Source organism: Suricata suricatta, chromosome 10 (assembly GCF_006229205.1).
Source record: "Suricata suricatta isolate VVHF042 chromosome 10, meerkat_22Aug2017_6uvM2_HiC, whole genome shotgun sequence".
Lineage (NCBI taxonomy): Eukaryota > Metazoa > Chordata > Mammalia > Carnivora > Herpestidae > Suricata > Suricata suricatta.
In genome coordinates, this window is record NC_043709.1 from 181,976 (window position 1) to 200,916 (window position 18,941).

The 18,941-nt window shown below is 48.3% G+C and overlaps 2 protein-coding genes and 1 long non-coding RNA gene across 3 annotated transcripts in view; 2 read left to right on the top strand and 1 right to left on the bottom strand.

Annotated features, from left to right (window-relative positions):
- The first annotated feature begins 14,645 nt into the window (after positions 1-14,645).
- CHKB (choline kinase beta) lies at positions 14,646-17,943 on the top strand. The gene is made up of 11 exons (XM_029953182.1): positions 14,646-14,950; positions 15,136-15,244; positions 15,458-15,571; positions 15,769-15,902; positions 16,174-16,269; positions 16,439-16,497; positions 16,585-16,666; positions 16,793-16,901; positions 17,038-17,141; positions 17,424-17,505; positions 17,657-17,943. Exons 1-11 carry the CDS (start codon positions 14,727-14,729, stop codon positions 17,729-17,731), a joined length of 1,188 nt encoding a protein of 395 aa, XP_029809042.1. The 5' UTR covers positions 14,646-14,726; the 3' UTR covers positions 17,732-17,943.
- On the bottom strand, positions 17,026-18,854 carry LOC115303410. The gene is made up of 2 exons (XR_003914035.1): positions 18,365-18,854; positions 17,026-18,034 (listed from the first exon to the last, which is right to left on the bottom strand). It is a non-coding gene; the product is annotated as an uncharacterized LOC115303410 (long non-coding RNA).
- Positions 18,235-18,941, top strand: part of CPT1B (carnitine palmitoyltransferase 1B) — an 8,274-nt gene continuing 7,567 nt past the window's right edge. The window contains exon 1 of the mRNA XM_029953181.1: positions 18,235-18,589. The gene's annotated coding sequence lies outside the window, so the exon portion shown is untranslated. The remainder of the gene's footprint in view (positions 18,590-18,941) is intronic.

Below are 18,941 nucleotides of genomic sequence, written 5' to 3' on the forward strand. Positions count from 1 at the left end.
GAGTCTTTACCCCAACTTCCCAGAAACTTCTTTTCATTCCTGTCTTGTCATGAAACTGGACATCCACATAAATGGCCTACCCAACAACACCTTGGTAAGACAATTCCTTGACTTACCTTGATAAGTCAACTGTTTTCAACTCTTTCAACTCTAGTGACCTCTTCCATAAAGAGCCTCTGGATTTACTTCTGCCTGGAACTGCACCAACTTTGAAGCCTTATATTTCTGAATTCCATCCCAAATTATCACTCTTACAATCCTCTTCAAGTCTCTCCCCTTACTTCCCTCCCTCTTATTGGATTATATGCCTACAGATTCCAAGAGTATAAAGGTCATGAGGTTGGGGCTTCCACTCCTAATTTTACCTTTGAAGTCTTCTATCTGTTCCCAGAGCACACATGGAAGGTCGCCAGCTTTAGGGTCTGAGGGATTGCGGTACTAATCTTTATCTAGCCATCAATTCTCTAAACATGGCAAAGTTACTCAGTCCTATGGACCCCAATTTCTTCATCTATGCACTGATGCTATGAGGATCGCATGGGATAACACATGTAAAGCTCCAGGCATGGAGCCCTAGCTCCTAATCATGACCATTCAATGTTCCTCCTCTCCCTGCTCCTCACCCTGGGATGCATTTCCTCCCAAACTTTCAGGACTCTGCTCTTTCCATCTCAGGGATACATTGAAGAAAAGACAAAATCTCCTGAAAGGGCTTATGCTCCTGACATCTCCTACATTTCAACAAATCTACACGTGTCGCTTCATGTGACCTTCATGGCATCCTTGTATGGATGAAATAAAAGATCCAGAGAGAAAGCTGATCAATCCCTCCTTGAAGTTTATTCTTCCCCCAGCTTGTGGGCCCCACGCACTATTGGTTTTCCTCTTGCCTTCCTGACCACCCAGACTGTTTTTCCTACCCTTAAACAATGCTACCACTCTAATAATTTGGTTTACTCTATGGTCCACTAATGGTATGGACAGTTACTACAAAACACAAAATTGACTGGGCTTATGTGGGAAAATGAAATAGCAATAATTTTTCAGCAATCCTCATTACAGATCAGTTCTAAAAAGTCAGAGGATATTTTCTGACAATTTTCTCATAGATTAGAAAATAAATAAATGCAAACTAATCCGCTTTTATTCTGTACATATACCATAGAAGTCCCACAAAAAAGTAAAAATTCCAGTGGCTGAAAATATGAACAGAAATCTATAATAAAGATGAAAAACTTAAGAGCTACACTTTATGGGGAATGCTGTCATAACCAATAACTTCACCACCTCCTGAATTTTGGTTTTAAGTATCCAGTTCTGTGACCAACATCTCCTATTTTTCTTGCTTTCTCACTGTTATCACCATGACACCCACAGTTCTTTGAGCCTGTTCCAATTATTACTGCTGTGTAGAAAATTATCACAAAGTTTAGTTGATTTAAAAAAAAAACATTTTATTCTGCTTATAGTTTTGCGGTCATAAATTTGGGATTTGAAAGTCTTTGTCTGGGGTTTTTGGTATGGTGTGGTTAGTCAGAGATCAGCGGGCCTGGGTATCGAAGACGGCTCACTCACAAGGCTGGCAGTTGATACTGACTGTTGACTGAGAGCTCAGCTCGGACCGTCAACCAGCATCTACACCTGGCCTCTCAGGCACAGTATAGTCTCAGGGTGACTGGGCTTTTACAAGGTGGCTGGCTTCCTCCAGAGTGAGTATCCAGGAGGGCCAGGCAGAAGCTGCATTATCTCTTCTGATATAGCTTTGAGAGTCATATGGCACCATTTCTGCCATATGAATTTCATACCTATTGGTCAAAGTAGTCCCAAGACTCTCCAGATTCAAGAGAGAGGTCATAGACCCACCTCTCAGTAGGAGGAGTGTCAAGGAATTGGGGGCCATGTTCTAAAACCACAGACCTCCAGTCTGGTGACCCTCTAACTGTTTTCATTGCCATTCAAGCTCCTTTCTCTTGCATCATCAGTATCTCCTTCTCTTCTGGATCATTTCCATCAGCAAGCAAGCATAATCTAGGAGTAAACAAGGAATCCAAAGTCGTGGGGTTTACAATATTGTTATCTCTTCAAGGAAAAGACAGTAAAAGAATATCCTTCTTCTGGTTTAAGAAAGAAATCTCACAGATAGTTATAACTTTCAGAAAACAGATTTATACCAATGAGGAAAATGGTTATGACAATAAATCAGAGTTCAAGATTTTTAAGGGATTGTTGCTCTTAGGAAATAGCAACAATCTCTGAAATCTCACTGCCTTAAAACATTTCTTCATAGAGAGTAAGATACCCAAAGACAGTTATATAAAAATTGAATACAGAAGAGAGGCACCTGGTGGCTCAGTTGGTTAAGTGTCCGACTTCACCTCAGGTCATGATCTCATGGTTTGTGAGTTTGAGCCCTGCATCAGGCTCCATGCTGACAGCTCAGAGCCTGGAGTCTTCCTCAGATTCGGTGTCTCCCTCTCTCTCTGACCCTCCGCTGCTCTTTCTCTCAAAATTAAAATAAAACATTAGAAAATAAATAAATAAATAAATAAATAAATAAATAAAATTTCCTTTTAGAGACACACAAGGAATTGTTATTTTTGCTTTAAATAGTCAATGTTTACTTGGATTTACCCAAATGTTTACCTCCTTCTGTGTTCTTTCTTCTTTGCACCTCAGACCTTCTATTTACCTTTTTTCTTTCCTGACATACATTTTTTAGCATTTTCTTTTTTGAGAGCTCTGTGTGGTAAACTCCCCATTTGTCTAGGAAAGTCTTTAATTTGCCCTAACTCCTAAAAGATCACTTTACTGCATATAGAAATCTATGTCAGGTAATTAGCTACCACCAATATCTCAAAGGTATCCTTCTGATGTCTTCTTCTAAATTGCCTTGTTGCTTCGAGAAGTCATTTCTCAGTTCGTCATTCTCTTGAAGACCATTTCTCTTTCCTCTCCAGCTGCATTTAGGACCTTCTTTGTCTTCGGGCTTCTAGAGTTTTAATATAGTGGCTCCAGGTGTCCATTTGTTTTTATGTTTTTGTCTGCCTGAGGTTTATTGATCTTTTTTTAATGTTTATTTATTTATTTTTGAGAGAGAAACACAGAGAGAGAGTGAGAGGGAGAGGGGCTGAGTGAGAGAGACAGAGAATCTTAAGCAGGCTCCAGGCTGTCAGCTCAGAACCTGACATGGTGCTCGAACTCACGAATCATGAGATCATGACCTGAGCCAAGATCAAGAATCAGACGCGTATCCAACTCAGCCACACAGCCACTCCCGGAGCCTCTTAACCGTATAGATTTCTCCATACAGTTTCCTCAATCTAGAAATTTCACAGCCAACATGTCCTTGAATATCGCCTGCCCCATTTCCTCCTTCTCCCTGGGGGCCCCACTCGGACCCGGTAGGCCTTCTCCTTCTAGCCTCTGTGGCTCCTAATGCCTATACCTCTTCCAGGCAATATTCAGGATAACGGATTCTCATTTCTCTCTTAGTTCATTCTCTCTTCAACTGTTTAGTATCTGCTGTCACTGAGTTTTACATTTATTTGAAATTAAAATTCAAGTAAAACATAAACTAAATTAAAACTTTTATTTTAGAACTTTGTCTGGAACTTCTCTTCAAAAAGTTTGTTTATTCTTCATAGTGTCTCAGTCTCCACACGTTTTCAGACTTACCATTTATTACTTAAATTATATTGAACATGGGCCTTTTGTAACACATTTGATAATTTCATCACCCAAAGCGTGCTGTCTCTGGTTACTGTTGATTTGCTCTCATGATCCCTCATTATCTTGCTGCTTCATTATTTTGTTTTTTAACTTAGGGATGCTTGTTAGCCTTGGAATTGCATTCTTGAGAAACTCTGTGGTCTAGAGGAGGTAAAAACCATCAAAGAGTTTGTATTTGTTTCCACCAGGCACCTATAGGCATTAGCAACCTGAGGTCACTCTATATTCCATGTCCAATTGAAAGGTTCTTGGACCACCCTGACCATAGGAACTTGAACTGCCAATCTATATGAGGGCTGGCTTCTTGTCCTAAGTTGTCAGCATCTCTGTCTCTGTATCTGTCTCTGTCTTGCGCGCGCGCGCACGCGCACACACACACACACACACACACACACACACACACTTCACTTTACCCAAATTTGAAACAATTTTCTTTGCACTCCCCAAAGGACAGAGTATTTCTCTAATTCACCCTAATACTGAGGGTTTAACTCTTTGAAGTCCAAAGTTTGCAGAAGATTGGTTTCTTATTAAACTCTCCTCCTTAACAGACTCTGATTTGTCTGTCTTGTACATTTCAAAAGGTACGTATTCATTTTCCAGGGCTACCATGAAAAAGTGCCCCAAGGTTGGTGGCTTCAAACAACAGAAATTTGTTCTCTCATATTTCTGGAGGCCAGAAGCCCCAACTCAACATGTTAGTAGGGCCAGACTCTCTCCAAAGGCTCTAGAATGACCTCCCTTGCCTCTTCCCAGCTTCTGGAGGTTGCCAGCTCCTTGGTTCATAAATGCATCTCTCCGATCTCTGCCTACGTTGTCTCATGACCTTCTCTCCTAGGTTTTTGTTTCTGTGTCCAAATTTCCCTATTTTTTAAAATTAGTTTCTATTTTTAAAAAAATTTTAATGGGGGGCACAAGTGAGCAAGGGTGGAGAGAGGGAAGAGAAAGAGAGAGAGAAGCAGGACTTGCCCAAAGCAGAGCTCAAACTCACCTGAAGCAGGGCACAAGCTCACCCAAAGTGGGACTCGAACTCACAAATTACGAGATCATGACCTGAGCCAAAGTCAGATGCTTAATGACTGAGCCACTCGAATTTCCCTCTTATTATAAGGATACCAGTAATCAGATTAGGACCCACCCTAATCCAGTGTGACTATATTTTAACTAATTTTATCTGCAAAGACACTATTTCTAAATAAAAGTAGATTTTTTTCTTGGTAGGCTCCATGCCCAAGGAGAAGCATGAACTCGTGACCTTAAGATCAAGAGTTGCACACTCTACTGACTGAGCCAGCAAGGTGCCCCAATAAGGTCACATTCTGAGGTTCTGGGTGGGTATGCATTCGGGGGAGGACACTATTAAACTATTTACTTTTAGCACAGGCTAAAAAAACCCAAATCCAAGTCCTCCCTGCTCACCAAATGCCTCTGATCAAACACACTGTGCTGTGCTCCACCGGCCCTCTGGCCTCCCATCTTACTTAGTCCCTTATTTACTTAATAGATCATCCATGATTTTTGAAAACACTTTTTAAGAAAATAGTTTCTCTTACATTCTCTTATTGAAGTCGTTGACACACAATGTTACATTAGTTTCAGGTGTACGCTATAGAAATTGGACTCGTCTGGGCACTACGCTATGCTCACCATCTGTCACCGTGCAGTGCTATGACAATGCCACTGACTGTGTGCCCTGGGCTGTGCCTTGTATTCCCTCACATGCCCATTTATCCCGTAACTGGAAGCCTGTATCTCTCACTCCCCTTCACCCATTCTGCCCAGCCCCCCACCCCCATCGCTCCAGCAACCATCAGTTTATTCTCCGTATTTATGGGTCTGTTTCTGTTTTTTGTTTGTTTCTTTGTTTGTTTTGTTTTTTAGATTCCATATATAAGTGAAATAATATGGTATGTGCATTTCTCTGTTTCACTTATTTCACTTAGAATAATACCCTCTGGGGCCATCCATGTTGTCACAAATGCAAGATCTCATTCTTTTTTATTGCTGAGCAATAATCCATTATATGCATATGTGTGTGTGTATATATATATATATATATATATATATTTATTTAAGATATTTTACCTGTATGTGTGTATAAAATATATGTGTATATATCACATCTTTGTTATCCATTCATCTGTCATTGGCTGCTTCCACATCCTGATTATTCTAAATAATGCTGCAATAAACATATAGGCATATATATCTTTTTGAATCAGTGTTTTTGTTCTCTTTGGGCAAATACCCAGTATTGATTAGTGGATCATATGGTATTTCTATTCTTAATTTTTGAGTAACCCACATAACTGTTTTCACAGTGGCTATACCAGTTTGCTTTCTCACCAACAATGCATTAAGATTCTCTTTTCTTCACATCCTTGACAACACTTGTTATTTTTGGTTTATCCTTCATTTTATGGGGTACTGGATGGCTCAGTTAGTTAACCTCTGACTCTTGATTTCAGCTCAGGCCATGAGACTGAGCCCCACATGAAGCCCAGCATGGAGCCTGCTTAAGATTCTCTCTCTTCCTCTCCCTCTGCCCTTCTCGTGTTTTTGCATGCTCTCTCTTTCTCTATCTATCAAAAAAAAAAAAAAAACCCTCCAAAACATTTTCATTAGGAAGTTCTATTTAGGAATCTAGTTTGCCATATTACACCTGCATTCATTTTATGAAAAGAGACTACAATATGTAAGACTAGCTCAAGATAATTAATGATATGTCTATTTTACTTATAAGCATATATACAAATATCCCAACAAAATACTAGATAATTGTCGGGTCCCGCCCCGGCCAGCAGGGCGGAAAATCCTTGCAGGTTCTTGATCCTGAGAGAGGGAGAGAAAGGGTAGGAAGGGGGAGCACAGAGAGTAAGGACACAACACACTGTTTCTGATCAAGCCTTTCCTTTCTTTATTCAGCAAACACCGTATCTTATAAAGCTTTTTAGGCGGGAGAACAAGGCAGCTGACCTAGGTCGTTGCTAGGAAACAGGGTTAAGTGATTTAGGCTAGGGTAAAGAAGGAAATAAACTAAAGTTTTTAGCACAGCACTGAAGGGCCGATACCACCCTGCCTGTGGGCGATTGATCTTTGTTCTTCTGGCTTCTCCTCTGACAGGGAGTGGCACTCCCCTGCCTATTTTTGCAACTCCCTTCAGAGAGTGACATATCTGGCTAGCAAATGGCCAAGCAGCTGAATCTTTGCAGCTCCCAACAGATAATGAAACTCAACAGTTTATATTTGCAAATGCATTCTGATCACATGACGTTTAACCCAGCAATCCAAGGATGGTTCAATATCTCACTTTCACTTCCAATGGTAACCCAATACGTTCATAGACTAAAAGGAAATTGGCACGAGCATCTCAATAGATGTGGACTTTACAACATTCAACAATTGTTTGTGATTTTTTAAAGAATTATTTATTATTTTTTAATGGCTTCCAACCATTATGGAATAACAGCTATCAGACTTGCCTTCCTGCCAAAGGGGGTGGGTAGGAAACCCCAGAAAACTGAACAAAATATAGGGAGCAACTATTTTAAGACATTGGACAAAGGATAGCACAGGACTGTGTTCCCTAAGATAAAGGGAATCAATGATATAAAGCCTACGATTTCCCTCCTTCTCCATATGGAGGAACTTCCAGACTGCAGGAAGGACAGTCCAATCAGAGTGTGGCAGTCCTGATGCATTTAGAAGACGGAGTCAGAGCTTGCAGAGGCCAAGGTATTTGGAATTTTCAGATAAGGAGATAAGGGGGGGAGGGAGAGAGAGAGAGAGGATCAACTCAGAGAAAGAGTTCCAGAAAACTACAATAGGGTCCCGCCCCGAAGTTATTCTACACAAGTAGCCTGCTGGGTAGTATACAAGAGTGTAGTCTTCAGTGCCCTCCCCAGATGTAAAAATGAAGCACAACAAAAAAAGGAAGGACATCCCAAAGGACTGAGCCAGGGGCTGTCAAAACAAGGCACTTTCTCTCCCCCCCGCCCCCCCGGGTAAGAGCCTTCATTATTTATGCTTAATAGGATTTGGAAATTGCCATAGACCATAGACTACTATATGTTTCCTATGTTGCCTTTTCTAAACAGATGTTTTATTGTTTTATCCTATCATTACTTTTTCTTTTCATATTTGGGACACAAACAATATTTTTCAGTTTATAAATCACTGAATTTATAAACTATTGTACATTGATTATGTTGGGAAGACAAATAACATATCATTTCATTTTAAAAGCACTGGTTTGAACAAAGGTGAGCGGGATGCTGCAACTGTTGGAACTTTTACAAACGGCCTCCCTCAGGACTAAAGTGAGCTTGTTCCGGGTACGGGAGAGGGCACACATAACAAGAATGGCCAAAGAGTGTCCTGTGGCAGAAACTGCCAGTTGTCCCCCAATATCTAGTCTCCTGTTCCTCTATAATTTTAGAACCCTGGTTTTCAGTCAGGGAGAAAAATCATGTCCCAAGGGACATCCACATCCTACCCCAAAACCTGTCAGTGTGACCTTATTTGGAAAAAGGATCTTCACAGAGGAGATCAAATTAAAGATTTTCAGATGAGGAGATGATCCTGGATTACCCAGGTTGGCCCTAATGTAATCATAAGTTTCCTTAGAAGAGAAGCTGAAGGATATCACACAGTCAGAAGAGGAGGAAGCGAAGTTGACCCTGGATGCAGAGCCTGGACTGGGACAGCCACATGCTAAGGCTACCAGACGCCACCAGAGGCCAGGAGAGGCAAAGAATGGACTCTCCCTCAGAGCAGCCCTGCTGCCACCTTGATGTCAGCCCAGTGACCCTGATTGCAAACTTGTGGCCTCCAGGACTGTGAGAGCACATTTCTGTTGTTTTAAGCCACCCAGGTGGTGGTACTTTGTTACAGTGGCAAGGGAAAACTAACAGCAACCCAAGAATCCTAAGCCAGGGCCAGTTGCTATTCCAGCACAAGCATATGGGAGCCAACTGAGTCAGGGGCACAAATGAGACCGGTTAGGGCTCACAGACATAACAGACCCAACACATCTCAAATATATTATAGCCCTTCACCATCTTGAACAGAAATTCATGACAGAATCTACCTAACATATTTTTTAATCAACATAATGGATTAATGAAGAGAAACAGAGACAGGAGACCGGTGCCTGTTAGATGCATGACAAATTTGTTCCAGCACATTCTCACCTTCTCACAGTGCAGGCTGCCAACGAGGCACAGTAAGTGCTTATCCCAGGGCTTCAGCCAAACACTGGGTCCAGAATCTGTTTGGAGTTAAGTACACTCATGTCAATAAATTTGAACTAATCTACAATTTGTTCTTGGCTTTGTATCCTTGTAATCCATTCCCACACACATTCTCCAGTATGTTTTGTGGATATACATTGGCAAAAATCTTTGTTCTTTTATTGTGTGTCTTTGTTTGGGTTCTTCTGAAAGCAGACCCTAAGACAAAGACTTGGGTATAAGTGGTTTGCTCAGGAAGTGATCTCATGAAACAGAAGTGAGAGAGGGAGTGAGAGAGACCAGAAAGAAGGAATCAAAACATAGGTCACTGCTCTGGGTAACAAACCTGACTTCACCAGAACCGACTGGGAAGTGTACATACAGAATGTCTCCTTGGATTCCCCAACTACTCACCCACTGCCTCCTGTGCCCAGGCCCTGGGGTTGCCTCTAGAGACCTGGGCTGTGCTGCTATGCAGGTCAAGCGGGCTCCTGTGGTATCAGCGCAGGGCTGGAGCAGAAAGTGTGGATACACAGCAGGTGCCAGGGAAGCAGCTCTGTAAACTCACTGTAACTAAAAGCTGAAGGCATTAGTCAAGACACCAGTCTTACAGCCCTCAGATCTACTTGGGCGCCACATTAAGTCCAATCTGTCATGATTCTTCAAGGTGAAGGCTGATCACAACCTCTACAAAAGACTTAATAGAACAAAAACTGCCCATACTATTGCAGCTGCTCCTAAGGCTATAACTGATACTCATTATTATCTCCCTTCTCTGCCTGTTCCAGACTTCCCTGACCCTCAGCCAGCATTTGGTGAAGTTACCCAGACTTTCATTCCTGGGGGTTCTGAGCCCTTGGCTCCCTTGCCCTTGGCAGGCTGAGGCTGCTAAAAATGCCTTTTCACTGTTGTCACTTGGCATGGGAGCAACAAAACAGACCCTCAAAATAAATCCTCAAAGTACCAGACAAACCCTTGAAGGCCCCCTAAGTACCCTCTCTCCTCATAATCATCAGGATCAATTATCCCCTCCTTCTTTGCCTGCTGGTTCACAAACACGAGGAGCTCAAAATGACCCTATAGAATGTTCAGACAGAGGCTGGGTGTGAGTGCCCTTCCCTAGAACCAGTGGAGCCCCCTCATGGAAGTGTTCCCTCCCTGGGAGCCAGGGGTCAGATCCAGCAGAGTGTAAGTTGCAGAGACAGTGGGCAAATCCTACAGACGGGTCACTGAGCATGATGGTGAGAGATATCCCAACCCCTGGGTTCTTGCACCTGTGTCTTTGTTCCTGGGTCCATATATGCATCTACTGGGGCACAGCACCATATGCTGGGCTTTCATTCGGTGTATGTATCCAAATTCCTCAGGCTACCATCCCAGAGCTGGGATCTTTGCTAGAACGATGGTCATTCCATCTATTAGATGGGCTGCCTGTGGACAGTGCAGGACATCAGAGATGTGGTGACTCCCGTGCCACTTCATACATCACTGTGTCTCTTTCCTGGCAAACTGCGTTTCTTGGCCCAAGGTGATGTTATACATGATCCCATGTTAGTGAATCTAGGATTCTCTAAGTGCCTGGATAGTGATGCTACTCTGAGATATTGTGGATATGTGGACATGGGAAAGGAAACCCAGAGCCACAGTAGGTGTCAATTCCAGTAATGATGAATCAATGCCCTCTCCTGGGTGGTAAGGATCTGCTGAAACCAACTTGTCACTGAGTCATCTAGGGATGGTGCCATATTGGAGCTCAGCACTGATCCTGGCTGCTAAGAGGTCAGAAATCCAGTGACAATAATATGTAGAGAAGCCTTGACAAGAGAGAGCCCATGTTAGTGACCATAACTTGCACTCCTCCCAGCATGGCGACTCCATTCACAGGCTCACCATATAAGCACAAGGGTAGCCAAGAACAAAAGCTGGATGACATCTATCCATCCACTTTGTCACTCAGTGATCCCTCTGCAGTGGGTATTAACGTGAGGGACAAAGATGCACACATTTGTGATGACTTCCATAGACTCATCTTCTTTTCCAGAATTCTTTGTCTTCAATATTCCCCTCTTGCTCTTTCCAGCCCCCTGACCAACCAGCAAGACATCTGTCACCACTCAGAACTTCATGTGCATCCTTTCGTTAGGCCGCTACTCTGTCCACTCCACCCCCTCCCTACGAAGTAGATATCCAAGTGTACTGCTCGAAGCTCTGCCCTCCAGAGGATTTCCCCTCTTTACTTTCCTTTAGAGCCACTTTGAATGGGACTGCAGTGCAGCGGTGAACGTTTTAAGTTGTCAACCTACCTGTGAACCAGATCTGAACTTTTCTTCCTGTCTCCTAAGATAGAGGCATCAATGCAACAAGGTAGGAGACATGGGGGCCACAGCCACCTCTTCCTGCAAATGCCTAGTGCTCTCTGAACAAGCGTGGATCCAATGCTTTTTCACTGTGCAATGAATTGCTACTGAGCCTACCTAACCTGTTGACTTCGTGGATCTGTCAAGAACTAGTTCAGGACAGGCAGTTTGGTCACATGGTCATTTGGTGCCCCATAATCAGGCACTAAGTCTCTACTTGGGTCCAGCAGCGGGCCAGAAGCTGCTTTCAAGTGGTGAGTAGTTCTCTACTGCAGCAGGCATGGCTTTGCTTCAAAACCCTAAGGGTGTGCACTGCAAATCTCTGGGAGCATGCCAAAGGTGCCATACAGGGTCCCTATTTACCACAAATAAGCCCAGCCCCAACTCGCTTGTGGCAGGGGAACTCATTCTCCAATCTGGATCAGCAGAGGCCTCCTTTGAGCTGGACTCCACTCAGAACTGGCAGTCTTCCAAGTCACCCAACAAATGGGTTGAAACAGTATCCCCACGTATGGTACATGCCGACTCCAAAACCCAGAGGTGCACCAAGTGCTATGCCTGCTTCTTTGTGATAGGCATGCAAGATGCACCAACTTCTCACCTTAGAGGTGATACCCTGGCTAGCCCTACAACAGTGTACCCTGAAAACCTCACTGATGACAGGCTCCACAACTTCTTCTGAGTTTTTATTTATTTATTTCAGAGATGGAGAGAGAGCATGGGGGGAGGGGCAGAAAGAGGGGGAAATAGAGAATCCCAAGCCGGCTCTTTGCTGTCAGCACAGGAGCCCTAGCGGAGCTCGAACTCACAGATCCGTGAGATCTCGAACTGAGCCAAAACCAAGAGTCAGACCCTTCACCAACGGAGCTACCCAGCGGCCCCAGCCTCCACAACTTCTGAGGATTTCTCTCTCATCCTCTGACATGCGTTATTTTATCAAGGACCGAGTACTTGTCACTTCCCTCTTCACCATGTCCACTTAGCACGATGTCATCAGTGGGATGTGGATTGTCTGGATGATCAAGAGCTCAATGGATTAAATTTTGATGGGGAGAAGGAAAATTAAAACCAGCTTGAAGTAAGACCATGAATATGTTCGGCTGTTCTTCCTATAAAAACATGAAATGCTTTTGGGAATTTACTTTTTATTACATGAAATTGAAAAGATGTTCACCAAATCGAGAACTGTATTACCAAGTGCCAGAGATGCATGAATTGAAGGTACAGTAAAAATGTTTCACTCGACACAGCCACAGTGACTGGGGATACTACTTGGCCAAGCTTGTGGTGGCTCCCCACCATCTACCTGAATCCACCTGGATTTTGCAGGGGCCATTCAGGTGAACTGAAGATGCAACGATGACCACTGCTTTATGTCTTTGAGAATGACAAATCTCTGCAGTCCACCAGGAATGGAATTTCTGCTTTAGTATTATGGTAGAGTCCCTTCCCCAAGGAAAGGAAAAAAAAAAAAAACCCAAGGCAAAGGCAACCTGGCTATATGCGTATGTGACAACATCCCTCACCATCTTGTGTGTTACAATATATGGGAGACAAAGAAGTAAAAAATATATTTTGAAACTATGCCATGAGGCATTCAGGGCTCAGTTCTTTGGGTTTGAACCCAACAGAGTGATGCTGGCAGGAATAAAGTTGCTTCCTGGAAGGAAAAGCCCCGGTGTCACTACTCTCTGTGGGAGAATCCTACTACAGTATTCTAGAGGGCACGGGAGTTGGTGACGGGGTAGTTTCAGGGGCTTCACTTTGCTCTTCCTTCCATGATTCTGATTCCACAGGTCAGGAATCAATGTACAGGCTCTGCCCACCACTAGGTATAATTATCCCAAGTGTGCACAGGGACCCAAAAGTAACCACGGGACTTGGGTCAGGATTCTCTTTATTATCTGGCTTCCATAGTCCCTCCTCGAACCAGTGTTTCATGATGCTTCAGGTACCTTGGCACAAGTACCTGTATCTCAGATCCTGTATCTAACAGCTCTTGAAAGGTCTGGATAGCCCCTTTCCCAAAGTAAAGTATTTAAGTGGCTCTAGGTCCCTCTGGGGGAGGACTGGAGGATTTTTGTTTTCATACACTTGCAGTGGCATGACAGGATCCTTCATTGAAGGACCAAGCCTCCCTTTCAAACAGCAGGCTCCAGGTCTCAGAACTGGCTCAGATTTACACGGAGTGAGGGATCATGATTTCCATGGCAGCAACTGACATCTGCCTTCTGATCACAAATTCTTTGTTGCTTTCTGGTTATTCAAATCAAATAACACTCTAGTCAGCTGCCCGTCTCTTTTATCCCAAAGGACGCAATGCCACAGGTCCCTGTGGGTCAAGTCATTCTAGTTGCTACTCCAGTCTCCAGCAGAAGCAGAAATGCAGTAAGTTATGCACTTTAGGTGGGACCCCATCAGGGTGAAGGCAGTCTGATCTGTCCTCAAACTGCCAAGGTGGTCCAAGGAGCAGCCCCAGGTGCCTGCACCTGGATTCGATGTTCTAACTGGCCTAGGTCTGGAGGCAAGAAGGGTAGTCGAGTGGGTAACAGAGACATTAGTTTCAAGCACGACAAGAGCTTCCTCTCAGAGGTGCGCTTCAACCAGCAGGAGAGCCCCAGCGGTGATTAGGGATGGACGGCACCTGGAGTCATGAGAATTGTCCCAAGGGTCCCAAACTCTCATTCCCTCAACAAATGTTTATTCCGTACCTACCGTGTGCTCCACACTCTACTCCCTGGAGTGGAGTCACACACACTCTCTGTCTCCTCCTCCAGGTGGCGCCCACACGCAGGATCGGGCGCTGTCCTGCTTGCTCGGACTTGCCCGACGGAAGGGTTGGGGTGCAAATCTATCCAGCGATGGGCTGCCACCGCCTGCGCTGCCCGGTCCGCTCCCCGAGGCTGGCGGAGGCATATCTCTGCTCACCGGCACCTCCCTAGATACACCTGCCCTTTAGCACCCTGCTCACCCTACTCCAGCCGGCGGAACAGCTAGCGCGCAGCCTGAGACCACCCCGCCCCGCCCACGTGACCGGTCCTCGCGACGCGCCACAGAGGACCGCGCCCAACTGTCCCCCACGCTTCTTTTCCTCGGTTCCGGCCGCTGGCCAAACAGCTGCCCGTCTTTTCAGCGGCCCCGCCGACAGAGAGAGGTCATTGGTCTTCGCCCCGAGCAGAGGCGGGACACACCCTGAGCACGCAGGATTTCGCCTTCGGAATGGGTACCCGATCAGGGTCACGGAGAGAGCCGAGCGCCGCCGCAAAGAGCCGAAAAGAGCCGGAAAGACCCGAGTATGACCGGAGACGAGCAGGCTGGCCGGAAGCAGACCCGAGCGCAGCCGGAAGAAGCCGAGTCTGCCCGAAGGGGGCTGAGCGCGGCTGGACTTTGGGCTTGGCTCAGGCGCGCCATGGCTGCGGAGGGGACAGCTGTGGTCGGAGGCGGGGCTGTTGGCGGCCGCCTCGCCAAGGATGGCTTGCTGCAGTCTCAGTACCCGGACGCGGCCCCGAACCGGCGGCGCAGCTCGTCGCTGTCGCGTGACGCCGAGCGCCGAGCCTACCAGTGCTGCCGGGAGTACTTGGGCGGGGCCTGGCGCCGAGTGCGGCCCGAACAGCTGAGGGTTGACCCTGTGAGGTGGGAGGTCAGGGGTCGAGCCTGGGCCCCCCGGACACCCCTTTCCATGAAGATAACTCGGCGCGCCGGGGCGGGGGCGGGGCCGGCCGGCTGGGAGCGGAAGCGGGGGAAGCCCGGCAGGGGGAGGGGGCCCTGGGCGGGTGCCGCCGACCGCGGGCTGAGCGCCCCCCGGTGTGGGTCTACAGCGGAGGCCTGAGTAACCTGCTCTTCCGCTGTTCGCTGCCGGACCACCTGCCCAGCGTCGGCAAGGAGCCCCGCGAGGTGCTGCTGCGGCTGTACGGGGCCATCCTGCAGGTGAGGAGGGAGAGAGAGCCGCAGTGGCCAGTGGGGTTAGGACCTCCCGGCAAGCGGGGCTGGGGCTAAGCACCTTGTAAATGATCGTATCAAAGCCGGGCTCTGGAGTCTGCGGGCTGCCGAGCCGGAAGTGAAGCGGCGATGGGAGGGGACCGAGACCCTCCTGCGTTTGTCTGCACCGCTCTGCCCCCCTTGCTGTACGTCTTCCTTCAGGGCGTGGATTCCTTGGTCCTCGAAAGTGTGATGTTCGCCATCCTGGCGGAGCGGTCGCTGGGGCCCCAGCTCTATGGAGTCTTTCCAGAGGGCCGGCTGGAACAGTACATCCCAGTATGAGCTCAGCCCGGCCCTGACCTCCCTGAGGCACTTCCTTCCCCCCCAGCCCCTGTTCCCCTTTCCAGTGCGTGCCTTCACACCCCTTACCCCAGGTAGGGCATTTTCCCCAAGACCCTGACTTCCCCCATTCCCCCACCCCTTCCCCCTCCTGCCCCAGCCCCCTCACCACCCTGATAGGTTCCTGGGTGCAGAGCCGGCCACTGAAAACGTGTGAGCTTCGAGAGCCGGTGTTGTCAGCAGAAATCGCCACGAAGATGGCCCGGTTCCATGGCATGGAGATGCCGTTCACTAAGGAGCCGCACTGGCTATTTGGGACCATGGAGCGGTGAGTCAGGAGGCTCCTCAGGGCTCCTGCACACCTGGTCTGAACCCTACTGCTGGCAGGTACTACCCTGGGCTGCAACTGAACGTGTCCTCCAACTGAGTGGATCACGGTCACAGTGTCTAGTATGGTCTCTCCCAGAACAGGCTTCCAAATAAGGCAGACAAGTCTGTCAGAAAAATCCATCAGACAAGTCCTGCAGTGACAGGAAAGGGGTAGATAGGGGAGGTAGGGGGGATAACAGAGCGAGCATATCTTATTCCTTGGGCTTCAGGTACCTAAAGCAGATCCAGGACCTGCCCCACACTGGCCTTCCCCAGATGAACCTGCTGGAGATGTACAGCCTGAAGGATGAGATGGGCAACCTGAGGTGAGGGAAGGCAGGGCGGGAGAACAGAATAGCACAGGGGGCAGTGCCAGGCACCTAACGGGGTCCTTCCCAGGATTTACTGAGAGCGGGGTCAAGGCCTGGCCCATGAGGGTGACTGACCCTTCTCTAGTCACTCCTACTCAAGACTCGTGCCCCTGCTCCCCTGCAGGAAGCTGCTAGACTCTACCCCATCACCAGTGGTCTTCTGTCACAATGACATCCAGGAAGGTAGGAGAATGCATCTGAGTCTCCTAACCTTAGGTGAGGGGGGCCAGAGGACCCTGGAGTGACCAGAACTGCGCCCCTTTCTCCCAGGGAACATCTTGTTGCTCTCAGAGCCAGAAAATACCGAAAGACTGATGCTAGTCGACTTTGAATACAGTAGTTACAACTACAGGTAAGGGTCAGGGGAGCGGTCTCCGTGGATCTGCTTCCACAGCAGCCGGGAACACACTAGGCCTTTCTCTCTGCATCCCAGCCGCCCAGGGTACTTGGGGACTGAGTGTCTGCCTTATTCCCCCAGGGGCTTTGACATTGGGAACCATTTTTGTGAGTGGGTTTATGATTATACTCATGACGAGTGGCCTTTCTACAAAGCACAGCCTGCAGACTACCCAAGCCAGGGGCAGCAGGTATGTGGACGTGAGGCTGGGGAGCGGGACCTGGCCTGAGGGAGGAGGAAGGTGATGTCTGAAAAGAATAGCGAAAAAGCATGTTCACTGGGAAATGCTCCAGTCTCATTTCCTGACTCTTGTCTGTTGATCTCAGCTCCATTTTATTCGCCATTACCTGGCAGAGGTCAAGAAAGGTGAGACCATCTCCCAAGAGGAGCAGAGGAAACTGGAAGAAGATTTGCTGGTAGAAGCTAATCGGTGAGGAAAGATGGGTGGGGGCAGGGGTAGAGCAGGGTGCAGAGGAAAGGGGGCTGACGAAGGGGGCGGGCAGGCCAACTCATGGGACTGCAGGTAAGGTGCCAGTGCCAGGTGGGGGCAGAGAGTATAGACGAGGCTGATAGAGAGTGGTGAGAGTCAGGACGGGGTTGGGGTTAGGGCGATGGGGGAGAAGCTGGAGTTCTGGGGCTTGGCCAACCTCAGGGATGGAATCCAGGTAATACCAAGTATGCTCTGAACCCCTGTTTCTCCTGCTCCCCTTAGGTATGCTCTGGCATCCCATTTCTTTTGGGGTCTCTGGTCTATCCTCCAGGCATCTATGTCCACCATAGAATTTGGTTACCTGGTGAGTAACCCAGGTGGGCAGGTTAGGTGGGAGGAAGGGGGGCATCAGGGGCCTCATGCTTTCCAGGAAGTCTGTGGGCAGACTTGGTGGGGGCGGGTTGTGCTAGTCCCAACCCTTCTCACAGGTCTGTGGGGTGGGTTCCCCCCCGCAGGAGTACGCCCAGTCTCGGTTCCAGTTTTACTTCCAGCAGAAGGGGCAGCTGAGCAGCCTCCACCCCTCGTCCTGACTCTCCACAGCCACCAGCTGCATGGATCTCTCCTGAAGCCTCCACGGCAGGACCTTGGAGGGAAGGGCAAAGAGCAAGGGACTCTGGGAACTGGGCTGAGCCCTGGAGTGAGACGGGTTGAGGAGGCTGACCTCTCCCCACAGCCCTAGAATGGTGGGAGGGAACCCCTGGGCTGTGCACCTTAAAACAATAAACAAGCTTCTTCCTTCACACCCTTGTCCCAGCTCTACAGCAGAAAGTACCAACCAAGGAATGCACACAGGGTGACAAAGTGACCGCGGGTCTGCGCTGCATCTTCCCCTTCTGAAAAGCATGGTTATTTGGTGCTCTAGGCTTGAGAGGAGTTAAGGGTCCACTCTGTCCACTCTGCCCATTGGAGCCCCGGGCCCTCCCTCCCCCTGGCTCCAGCTTAGAAGGGATGCACACTAGAGGGACTGGGGTGGGGGTCTGGGGAGTAATGGGGGTACAAAGAGGGCCCCGGGGTGGGGCTGCCCAACCCTGAGCACTGGAGACCAGAGGACAGCAGCAGAGCTGACACATGGATGACCTTTTACCCACATTCAGCTATTATTAGCTCTAATGCTACCATCCTCACGTGAGACCCTTTAGCCCCCCCCACCCAGGTTCCCAGACCTCTGAGCAATCTCAGCTTGCAGAAACCGGACCTCCCCACTCTTGATTCCCACCACAGAGGGAAGGGGATTCTGGTTGCCGCCCCACATCTGTTTTCTCAACCCAAATTTGGGAGTGGGTGTCAGGTTCCTGGTGAGGGCGGGGCGGGATTGGCCAGGCCTGAAGGACATGGGGACACGGGCCAGAGCGACTGGTCCCATACGCTGACAGGAGCGAACCCAACCCGTGAGTGGAGTGGGGGGCAATACAGGGCCACCGGTCCGGCTCAGAGTCAGACCAGAGCCGGGACGGAGGACGGCGCTAGGCGCTAGGGTCGCTCACAGTCGGGGCTGGGGGTGCCCAGACCCGGCCTTGCTCCAGACCAGTTCTGCGTCCCCCCACCCCCACCCCGAGGCAGCCATTCTCGGCTCTCGGGGCTCCTGCGGATCTCACAGCTGGATCCCCGCACCACTGTGGAGGAACCTGCCCGGAACGCGGGCGCGAGGGTTCAGTGGCCGTTGGTCAGACTGCGCGGCCAGCCCGCGGCGGGAAGGCGCAGCGGGAGGGCGGGGGCAGCGGCTAGTGCGGGCGCGGGCGG

Coding starts and splice junctions, on each gene's coding strand:
- CHKB (XM_029953182.1), top strand. CDS start 14,727: ATGGCTGCGGAGGGGACAGCTGTGGTCGGAGGCGGGGCTGTTGGCGGC. Junction 16,270..16,438: donor GATGAGATGGGCAACCTGAG/GTGAGGGAAGGC, acceptor GCTCCCCTGCAG/GAAGCTGCTAGACTCTACCC. Junction 16,667..16,792: donor TACAGTAGTTACAACTACAG/GTAAGGGTCAGG, acceptor TTATTCCCCCAG/GGGCTTTGACATTGGGAACC.